The 12,038-nt window shown below is 33.8% G+C and overlaps 1 protein-coding gene across 1 annotated transcript; it reads right to left on the bottom strand.

Moving 5' to 3' along the window:
- Positions 1-1,130: 1,130 nt before the first annotated feature.
- LOC135128321 (DNA topoisomerase 1-like) lies at positions 1,131-10,911 on the bottom strand. The gene is made up of 5 exons (XM_064055232.1): positions 10,801-10,911; positions 2,020-2,116; positions 1,723-1,970; positions 1,522-1,674; positions 1,131-1,464 (listed from the first exon to the last, which is right to left on the bottom strand). Exons 1-5 carry the CDS (start codon positions 10,819-10,821, stop codon positions 1,276-1,278), a joined length of 708 nt encoding a protein of 235 aa, XP_063911302.1. The 5' UTR covers positions 10,822-10,911; the 3' UTR covers positions 1,131-1,275.
- Positions 10,912-12,038: the final 1,127 nt, after the last annotated feature.

Here is a 12,038-nt window from a genome sequence, read left to right as displayed (position 1 = left end):
GGGAAGTCCCGTCGAAACAGCTTTCAGTTACAATTTATAACATAACATACTCCTATATTCGTGGTTTATGAGTCTTCCTTGATTTATATATAATCGTTAAAAAGGTGTGAAAATTTTTAGAGTCGAATTTAAATGCGTTTTCACAGTTTTGAATTTTTGTCAAAAAAGGGACATGACGATCAAGAATCAAAAACATGGAAACATTTTTGTAATCGTTTGGAGGTTGTGGCAATAAAGCAGTAAATTTAAGTAATATTCGGATTTTTAGTTGACCTTCCACTTGGTTACCGTAGGAAACAATTTTTTTAATTTTTGTTGCACGTATTGACTAACTTCCACATACTTACGCGGATATTACTTAAGCTGATTTTGTGCATTTGCGTTAAATTTTTTTCCTTGAAAACCTTGATGGAGTAAGCGACTATGAAATGACCGAAAATTTATCAATTTTTCTGGAACGATCCATTAACTTTTGTACATATAAGAATCAACCTATTGACTCATTAATTAGACAGATTTTTCGGTTACATCAATAAAGGTTACAGTTAACTGCCGACTGAGTAAATAACTTAAGCGCAATTATTTGCATAATAACGTTTTATACCTTGTAGATGTGTGAATTTGTATAGCCTTTGTATTAATGTCAATTAAGTATTTTAACAGAACTATTACATGTGCTAGAAAAAAACCTAAAGGTTTTATTTGACTTACTTATTTTTATAATTTTCTCATCCTGTGATTTCACTTTATAGGGCACAATTAATACAACCAAAAAAATTAAAACCAATCTCATTTTTCACGTCTTATAACTACTCTGCACCCCCGCAACCTTTCCGTTCCACATTAAACTGTTAAAAATACAAAGACTCCTTGTGCTTTATGCCATCACGAAATGTGTAAATAATAAATGATACCCTCGTATAATTTCATTTCTAATAGGATATAATTTCGAATCCGAGTCGCTCGCCAAAGACAGCTAAGCAATATTTACAGAGAATTGATTTGAATAGATTTTCCATGAAGGATTTATTATTCCCAGATTATACACTTTCGTTGCGGCCAAATAAAATCATTAATCAAGATTTATCGTCATAATTTCAAGCAAACACTCATTAACGTCAGTGAAGAAATTTTCTTTGAATTTTTAAAAAGAGTTTATTTGTAATTGAACAAGTTTAACAAAAATATGATGCTTATAACTGTATCGTAATAAATAACTAACGATTGCACTAGAGCAGTCGGAATAAAGTAACCGTTGTTTTGAATGTCTGGTAATTACTTAGGCGGGGGTACTTTGTACTTGTACTGCTTGCCGCCCTTCTTTCCACCCTTTTTGGCGTACTTTTCTTGGTGGTTGTGGTGGCTCTTCGTCGCATGTTCGTCCTTGTGCCCTTTTTTCTCGCTCGTGTCGTGACCTCCCACCTTCGCCGCAGCCTTCTTGTAGTCATTTTGCTCCTCAGCGCCCTACAACGATTATACGTATAACTCAGCTTCCAAAATTTAGTACCACGATTTACGTACCTGGTGCTTTTCTATTTTTTTCTTGGTTGAGAACTTGGCGTTGTATTTCGAATGTTTTTGCCCGTACACCTCAAACTCTCCACTCTTGTCGCCGTTGCTGTAGAAACTGTTGTGTTTCTTCTCCTCGTCCTTGTGGTACTTCTCCCTGAACCCCTACATTTCTCAATTACTCAAAATTTCGTCAACAGGATGATTATATACCTTTTTGTAGTTGAGTTTCTTCCTCTTCGCTCCGTCCCGGAATTTTCCCCCATGTGCTGATCCTCCCTTCTTGTGTTTGTACACCCTGTGGTGGTCTTCGTCATGGTGCTTGGTCTTCTTCCCACCACCTGCACCAGTCACCTTCTTGCGAATCTCCTTCATCATCTGACCCTTCCGTCCCTTTTCGGCGTCATTCTTCGACGACTTTCCGCTTTTTTTCACGTGTTTAAACTCGCTCTGTTTCGCACCTGGGGGCTTATTTTTAAAATGAGCTTCAGTGTGGATACTGGAGTTTACCTTTGGATTCGTGACCTCCTCCGGAAACTTCGCTGGATTTTGATTGTTGTTCGGTGGCTTGGGCTTCGTTGGCAAGCGCTACGAATATGCACACGAACTGAAAAACGAAACGTTTCATTGATAAAATGTTCAACTTTCTGATCGTTTTACAAACGCATAGTGGAATTTTAATTTGCGGTAAAAACATGAAAGTGATTCGATTAAAAACGGTTAAATCGTATTGACATGATGTTATTTAAATGAGTTTGTGGACTGGTGGATTATTTTTTCTACAATTATCGGTTTAGGTTAGGAGAAAGCTTATAAGGAGATGTCGATTTACGGTTTTGTGTTTTGCTTTTGTTAGTTATTGATTTCTGTATGTTTTAGTACGGCAAAGAATTGTGCTTTAAGTAGATTTATTCAACTAGGCGTAAAATTATGTGTAACAGTATCGTATACTTTTTCGTAATGCGACAGCAAAAATGTCTTTATTAGTGCTGCATACGTGATCACTTTTTTTAAATTCATTGACGTAGTTGGGTATTATTGAACGACGACGTGAAGTCCTTGGACTTCATCTTTATGCTTCTATTTGCATGTTTTTATACGGTTTTTACAATAATTCTATTCTTGTTGTCAATGGTGTTACGTCATGTTGGTTTTTGTCCTTTTATCATTTAGCACTAACTTTTCTGTGGGTGTATTATAATGCAATTATTTTTAACAAAAAAATATATTTTATTATAGAATATTTTTGGAAATGTTGTCAGCTTTTGGTGGAGTGGACGTAAACAGGAAATTATGTAAGATTCGTAATCGGTTCGGTAGTTTCCGAATCAAAGAGACAACTTGGCAGAAACGACACCAAGAAACAATGAATTCAAACAATTTTTAATAGTTCATGCCTTTTTGGTTGCGTGCTCTATAAATAACGTTTTATGCAAGGAATGAACAGATGATAAACGATCGTAATTACAAATAATGTAAACAATGTGGGTGTCAAATCGATCGATAATGCGTGATTTATTTTACGAATGTTGGCATTCTGTGACAGTTAGGTATTTAAATAATGGTGAAAAATTTAAATAACTGGTGCTTTTTCGCACGAACTACAATACTGAAATATCTGCGAATTTTTAGCTGCTTTTTTACATCAACAGATCTATTATAAGAATTTTATTGCAAGTTTGTTGTTGTTCCAGTTTTTTTTATGTATGTTTTAAATGAGTTAATTTCCAGATCATTAAAAATATACTTATTTATAATTTAGAATGTTGAGGTGGCTGGCAAATTTGAGTCTAATAATAATCATTAGTCTTTTTTTTTTTGGTTTGGATTATATATGAAAGTACATAGTTTTTAAATGACTTGGTTGAGTAACAAATCTCTTTGAAGTTGGTCGAGAATACGGGCAACTACATTGATTTGGAATGTATTTTACATGTAATTTGGCCTTAACAGAATCGTGAAACTAAAATGCGAAAGAAGAATACAAAATTTGTGTTTATATTTATGAATGCTGATTTCAATTGTTAATTAAATGGGCAACGTATTCAAGGTTAAACCAGTAGCATTTAATTTTTTGCCTAGTTCAATATTCTGTAAATGTTTGTTGACATTTTAAAGAGTCTGAGGGCGTGTTGGAAATTTTTACGCGATCTGTATAAACGATTTTTTTTTAAATATTTTTCTAAAGACCAAAAAGTTAAAAAAATATTCAGGTTTGTCCGAGACTTTTCCTAATTGCTTCAAAAATAGGACAAGGGATCTCCGAGATTCCTTCAAAAAGATAAACTGGTTTTCCGATTTTCGCTTTTCGAATATTTCGATATTCTAATGTTCAATTTGTTTCCTTTTCGATTTCTCGATTTTTCATTTTTCACTTCGATATTTCAATTTTTCCAGTCTTCAGTTTTTCGATTTTTCAAATTTTCAGTTTTCGAAATTTCGATTTTTTGATATTCTAGTTTTCAATTTTTCCATTTTTCGACTTTTCGATTTTAGAATTTTCGATTACATATTCGACATTTTGATTTTCGAATTTTTTATTCTCGGGTTTTAGATTTTCGAATATTTGATTCGAGTTTTCGATATTCAAATTTTCAATTTGTTTCCTTTTCGATGTCCCGACTTTTCAATTTTCCATTCTTCAGTTATTTCGATTTTTCAACTTTTTTACTTTTCGATTTTTTGATTTCTCGAGTTTTCGATTTTCGTTACTCGAATTTTCAATTTTTTGATCTCTCGAGTTCTCGATTCATCGAACCGGGATCTCTCATTTACCAAAATCGATCTTATTTTAGCAGGTAATAAACCGAATTTTTGATTTTTCGATATTTCGAATTTTTGATATTCTATTTTTCAATTTCAAATTCCCTATTTTCAATTTTTCCGTTTTTCGATTTTAGAAGTTTTGGTTTTTCGGTTTTTCGATGTGCGATTTTTAGATTTTCGAATTTTCGGTTTTCCGATTTTTTCAATTCGTCAATCCTTGTATTCTTCAGTTTTTCAATTTTTCAATTTTTTTATTTTTCGATTTCCCGAGTTTTCGATTTTCGCTATTCGAATTTTTAATCTTTCCATTTTTCGATTTTTGACATTTCGAATTTTCAGTTTTCGAAATTTCATTTTTCGATTTTGTGACGTTTCAATTTTAGAATTTTCGATTAATCGAAATCTTGATTTTCGAATTTTTAATTTTCGGTTTTTAGATTTTCGAATTTTCGGTTTTCCGATTTTCGCTTTTCGAATATTTGATTCATCGAGTTTTCGATATTCGAATTTTCAATTTGTTTTCCTTTCGATGCCCAATTTTTCAAATTTCTATTCTTCAGTTCTTAGACTTTTCAATTTTCAATTCTTAAGTTTTTCGATTTTTCAACTTTTTTACTATTCGATTTTTTGATTTCTCGATTTTTTTTAGAGGGATTCCATTTGCCAAAATTGATCTTATTTTAGCAGGTAGTAAACCAAATTTTTAATTTTTTAATATTTCGAATTTCCGATATTCTATTTTTCAATTTCAAATTCTCTATTTTTCAATTTTTCCGCTTTTCGATGTTGGAGTTTTTGGTTTTTCGGTTTTTCGGTTTTTCGATTTGCGATTTTTAGATTTTCGAAATTTCGCTTTTTCGATATTCTAGTTTTCAATGTTTTAAATTTCAATTTCTCGATTTTTCCATTTTGCGACGTTTCGATTTTAGAATGTTCGATTAATCGAAATCTTGATTTTCAAGTTTTTAATTTTCGGTTGTTCGATTTTAGAATTTTTGGTTTTCCGATTTTCGCTTTTCGAATATTTTATTCGAATTTTCAGTTTGTTTCCTTTTCGATTTCCTGATTTTTCATTTTTTACTTCGATATTTCAATTTTTCCAGTCTTCAGTTTTTCGATTTTTCCCCGAGATTATTTCGAACTACTTCAAAAACCAGCCACAGTCGTCCCCGAGATTCTTTAAAAATGTATTGCAAAAATAAAACAAAACAGCTCGCAGAGATTTTTTCCGAGAAATCAAAACAAAGGGGATTGTCTGAGATTCTTTCACACAACTTCAAAAACAAAACAAAACAAGTCCCCGAGATTAATTTTAAACTACTTTAAAAACCAGGCAAAAGAGGTCCCTGAAATTCTTTCAAACTACTTCAAAAACAAAACAAAACAAGTCCCCGAGATTCTTTCAAACTACTTCAAAAACTAGACACACTGGTCTCCGTGAATCTTTCAAAATAGTCCAAAATCAAGACAAAAGAAGTCTCTGAAATTATTTTAAACTACTTCAAAAAGACGTCCCCGAGCTTCTCTCAACGACTTCAAAAACCAGCCACTAGAGTCACCTGAGATTTTTTCAAACTATTTCAAAAAGCAGTAAAAGAGGTCTCTGAGATTCTTTAAAACTACTTCAACAACCAAACACAAGAAATCCTCCAGATTCTTTGAAATTACTTGAAAAACCAGACACATGAGGTTCAAAAGATTCTTCAAAAATTACTTCAAAAAATAAACAGGAGGGGGGGCTGGACATTGTTCAAACCATTTTAAAAACTAAACAAAAGGGGTTCTCGAGATTCTTTAAAACAAATTCAAAAACAATACAATAGATCCCTGAGATTCCTTCTAACTACATCAAAAAATGAAAAACAAGAAGTCCCCGATATTCTTTCAAAATACTGCAAAATCAAACGAAATGAAGTCCCTGAAATTCTTTAAAACTACTTCAAAAAGACGTCCCCGAGATTCTTTCAAGGACTTCAAAAACTTGACACAAGACGTCCGCGAGATATTTTCAAACTACTTCAAAACCGAAACAAAAAAAGTTCCCGAGAATATTTCAAACTAGCTCAAAAACCAGACAAAATGCGTCTCAGAGATTATTTCAAACTACTTCAAAAACCAGATAAAAGGCGTCCTAGAGATTTTCTCAAACGACTTCAAAAACGAGGCAAAATATATACCCGAGATTCTTTAAAACGACTTCAAAAATTAAGCACTAGAGGCCCCCGAAATTTTTTTCAAACTACTTCGAAAATCAGATAAAAGAGGTCTCCGAGATTCTTTAAAACTGCTTGAAAAATCAAACACAAGAAATCCCCGAGATTCTTTTAAATTACTTCCAAAACGAGACACATGAGGTCCAAGATATTCTTCAAAAACTACTTCAAAAATTAAACAGAAGGGGTCCTCGACATTTTTAAAAACTAAACAAAAAATATTTTTTAAAACTAATTCAAAAACAAAACACAACAGCTCGTTGAGATTCCTTCAAAAAACGAAAAACAAGAGTTTTCTGAGATTCTTTAAAAAATACCTCAAAAACTAAACACAAGGGGTCCCCGAGATTCTTTCAAAATACTTCAAAATCAAACGAAAAGAAGTCCCTAAAATTCTTTAAAAGTACTTCAAAAAAACACAATATGTGTCCGAGATTTTTTCAATTTACTTCAAAAATCAGGCACTAGAGGCGACCAAGATTTTTTCATACTACTTCAAAAAGGAGATAAAGGAGGTCTCCGACATAAACTACTTAAAAAACTAAACACAAAAAATCTCCGAGATTCTTTTAAATTACTTAAAAAACCAGACACAAGAGGTCCAAGAGACTCTTTAAAAACTACTTCAAAAAATAAACAGAAGGGGGGGGGGGGTCCCCGACTTTTTCAAACTAAACAAAGGAAGTCCCTGAAATTCTTTCAAATTGCTTCAAAAAGACGTCCCTCGAGCTTCTTTCAACGGCTTCAAAAACTAGACACCGTACGTCCCGGAGATTTTTCAAACTACTTCAAAACCAAAACAACAAAAGTTCCCTAGATTATTTCAAACTACTTCAAACTCCAGACAAAAGGTTTCCCAGAGATTTTCTCAAACCACTTGAAAAACTAGACAAAATATATGCGCGAGATTCTTTCAAACGACTTGAAAAATTAGGCACTAGAGGCCCCCGAGATTTTTTTTCAAACTACTTCGAAAACCAAATAAAAGATGTCTCCGAGATTCTTTAATACTACTTGAACAAACAAACACAAGAAATCCCCGAGATTCTTTAAATTACTTCAAAAAGCAGACACAGGAGGTCTAAGAGATTCTTTAAAAAATACTTCAAAAAATTAACAGAAGGGATCTCCAACATTTTTCAAACCATTTTATGAATCAAACACAAGAAATCCCCGAGACTCTTTTAAATTACTTCAAAAACCAGACATAAGAGATCCAAGAGATTCTTTAAAAAATACTTCAAAAAATTAACAGAAAGGGTTCCCGACATTTTTCAAATTATTTGAAAAACTATACAAAAAATCCCCCTGAAATTCTTTTCAACTACTTCAAAAAGACGTCCCCGAACTTCTCTCAACGACTTCAAAAACCAACCACAAGCCATTTCCGGGATTTTTTCAAACTGCTTCAAAAACTAGACACAAGACGTCTCCGAGATTTTTTTTAACTACTTCAAAACCGAAACAAAAAATTTCCCAAGAATATTTCAAACTACTTCAAAAACCAGGCAAAAGGCGTCCCAGAGATTTTGTCGAACCACTTCAAAAATCAGGCAAAATATATACCCGAGATTCTTTCAAACGACTTCAAGAATTGGGCACTAGAGGCCTCCGAGATTTTTTCAAACTACTTCGAAAATCAGACAAAAGAGGTCTCCGAGATTTTTTAAAAAATACTTCAAAAAATTAACAGGAGGAGTCTCCAACACTTTTCAAACTATCTTAAAAACTAAACACAAGAAGTCCCTAGAAGTCCCTAAAATTGTTTCAGACTACTTCAAAAAGATGTCCCCGACCTTCTCTCAACGACTTCAAAAACCAGACACAAAATATCTCCGAGATTTTTTCAAACTGCTTCAAAAACCAGACAAAAGGCGTCTCACAGATTTTCTCAAATGGCTTCAAAGATCAGGCACTAGAAGCCCTCAAGATTTTTTTCAAACTATGTACTTCAAAAAGCAGATGAAAGAAGTCTCCGAGATTCTTTAAAACTATTTCAAAAACTAAATACAAGAAATCCTGGAGATTCTTTTAAATTACTTCAAAAACCAAACATAAGAGGTCCAAGATATTCTGTAAAAACTACTTCAAAAAATAAACAGAAGGGGTCCCCGACATTTTTCAAACTATTTTAAAAACTAAACAAAAGTGATTCTCGAGAAGAAATTAAAAAATAGGTCCCTGAAATTTCTTCAAACTACTTCAAAAACCAAAAACACAAGTGGTCCCCTAGATTCTTTCAAAATACTTCACAATCAAAACAAAAGAAATTCCTGAAATTTTTAAAGTACTTCAAAAAGACATCACCGAGATTCTCTCAAGGACTTCAAAAACCAGACACAAGACGTCCCCGAGATTATTTCAAACTACTTCAAAAACCAGACAAGGCGTCCGCGAGATTTTCTTAAACGACTTCAAAAACCAGGCACAATATGTCTCCGAGGTTCTTTCAAAAACCAGACACAATAGGTTCCCCCGATTCTTTCAAACGACTTCAAAAATCAGGTACTAGAGGTCCTCGAGATTCTTTTAAAGTACTTCAGAAAGCAGACACAAGAGGTCCCCGAGATTCTTTAAAAACTACTTCAAAAACAAAACACAAGAGGTCTCCTAGATTCTTTCAAACTACTTCAAAAACGAAATAAAAGTGGTCGCCGAGATTCTTTCAAATTGCTCCAAGAACAATCCACAGAATGATCTTGATTCTTTGAAATTACTGTAAAGACAAGACAGGGGCGGATTCTGCCATATCGAAATCGGGAATTTTCCAGAGGCGCCAGTGGTACACCACAACGTCGGTGTATGGTTAAGTACTTTAAAACGAAATAAAATTCTGGCCTTTCAGACGCCAGTCTAAATTTTTTTCGTGGTGGTTCATCGAAAAATAATACATTTTTGATGAGCTTAATGTCCATAAAATTTCATTTTTTGCAAACAAATTTTCATGTGAAGTTTTGATTTTCCTAAGGATATACCAATCCTATCATAGACAGTGGCGGAGTATAGGTGATCAAAGTATATATGACAACTTAATGAATTCAGGGAAAACAAGCTCTACAAAAATTGTAAAAAATATGCAAATATGACTTCATTAAAAAAAAATGTGATCAAATGAGGCTATGATTAGCTAGGTACAAAAATAATGTGTTTCTTATTGCTCTTTTGTGGTATTTTTTTTAGAATATGTGTCTGCATTGTTAAAATAACACCACGTAGCACTGTTCAAGTTCCGCTTAACTCTAGTTTAATGACAGAGGCAATAATCACCCATCATAAAATATAGTGTTATTTTACCACACTTAAAAATAATAGCTCGTCGTACCACATGTGTATAATTATGATTAATTAAAGGTCGTACTCCATAACGGAACTCAAAAAATTATTAACCGTGTAGTGTAGCTGAACTTTCTCGAAAGAACCGAACAACCATTAGTTATTTCCTCCAAATTCAGTTCGACAGTGCGTGTGTCAAGAAACATTTGTTGTTTGAGCGGTAATAACAAGTCACAATTTTTCCCTCACAAATTATTCACACAGCCGATTTCTTCGAGCTTAACGAAGCCAGTCATCAACAACCGAAAAAAACAAAACAACAAATAATAAACTAGTCACCATTTCGTAACTCTGCAGCGCCTTTTTCGCCTTTTCAAAAATCACCCGGAAAAAAGTCCACAAAAAACAGCGAAAATAATTTGAAGTTATATTAGTACCAATCGATTAGTGCACGCTTGAATTAGTTGATCACAGCAGATTTGGAAACTATTGTTTTGTAATTTAAATAAATTTTAATCTACTTTCCAATTATGCAAAAAGTCGGAATGAATTATGACCGATATGAATCACGGGAGCTAAATTTATCGGAAAATGCACATCCGTTCGCTTTTAGTGATTTCGTTGCTGCTTTTTCCGAAAGCTGCATCACTTGTTAAAGTGTTGTTAATAACCCCAAGGCGCTAAAAGCGAAAAAGCTCCGTTTGACAAATTGTGATAATTGACGCTCGTTAAAGGAAAGGTTTATAATTCGACTTTGGTAAGGAATTTCGACCACCACTTTCACTTATGGTAATGGGAACCCATTCAGGACAACAGTCTGGAGTGCAGCAGGTGCAAGAATTTGGAAGTGCGAACACCTGGGGTGTTAAATTCGTGCGTAGTGTGAAGCTGTGCTTTGAATGAAAAATCAACTCGAGTGAAATTATCCCAAAACCTAGCACTTTTTTGTTATTTTGGGCGAAATTTTGTAAAAACCGGAGGTTAAAATGAAGCGAATTTCCCAAATACACAAGCCGTCGTAAAATTTCTATAAACTTACCAAAATAACTACAAACTTCATGTTTAGATTTAACTTGTGTGTTCAGTAAACGCGCGCTTATTTCTTACTGAGCTATTTCATCTTTCTCAGATTCGTCTAAGGTGGGGACTACAGGTACAAGACGTCATCAAAACAAGTCTTCTGGCTTAAAGCTGCTCAGGTTAATGATACCCCGATGGAGGCAGAAAAAACTAGACCTTATAGCAGAGATTACAGTTTTATAACCGGAAAAAAATATTAGGAAGAGCGTGGAAGGGGGAAGAATGCGTTGTAATAAGTTTCGGAGATTAGAGATCGCACTCGAGATGTGTCCTTCGTTAATTCGACGAGCATCCAAAGCCCGAGGGTTGAATTAAACATAACTTCCCAAGGACTCCAGATCGATGACTGATTTTTTCGCTGCGTAATTTCAAACTGCTCTTTTTTCGTTGCTTAAACCTTGACTGTGGTTTGAAATCTTCAAACAAAACAGACAATTCGACAATTTGATGTCGTCTTTTTTGAGGTTTTTTCGATTCCGAAACCTCTTGCATAAAATTATTCACAATTACGGAAAGAGCAGCGGTGCAGAGAATTATTTTAATGAGGCAAGTACTCTGCCATTCTTTCTCAACGTATTGTACTTATATAATTCGACGAATCTTAAAATGGCCCCGCGCTGCTGTCCACTTGATTAAGTCTAAATTAGATTCCTGAAGAATCGACATTTTATATGCCGCTTTCCTTAACTCATTGTGATTATTGATTGTACAAACCATGAATAATGAATGGAACCAAAGTGGCGGTTTTACAATAATTATTTGAATTGGTTATGTGAAGATGACAATTTTAGTATTGTAGGTTAGAGGGATTCGTAGCAAAAGTGGAGAAAGGAATGTTGCTCGGATTGTTCTTGTTCTACTTAAATTGGCACGTATGGAGTCCGGATCTGGCGTTTTCGGCCGTGGCGAATATTTAGATTAAGTGAATGTGAATAGAAATCATATAAGACTCGAGGGACAAAAACGGCAGTTTGTCTTTTTGATGATTTGGTATGGTTTGGGACTTTTGCACGAGTTAGTAGGTTGGAACTTTTCGAGATTATCTTTTTGAATAGAGTGGCGAAAAAATAATAATATGCGCGAAGCTAGTCTTTGACATAAGTAATTTATTCAATTTAAGCGTTGTATTGGGGAGTTAAAGCGGATAGAGTTGAGCAACTGAACAGAATTCGGATTATCGATAATTATATTAAAATT

The sequence above is a fragment of the Zophobas morio genome, unplaced genomic scaffold (genome assembly GCF_036711695.1).
Source record: "Zophobas morio isolate AGI-343-1 ecotype UQ-CSIRO unplaced genomic scaffold, CSIRO_AGI_Zmor_V1 ptg000012l, whole genome shotgun sequence".
NCBI lineage: Eukaryota > Metazoa > Arthropoda > Insecta > Coleoptera > Tenebrionidae > Zophobas > Zophobas morio.
This window is presented reverse-complemented; position numbering and strand designations above follow the sequence as displayed.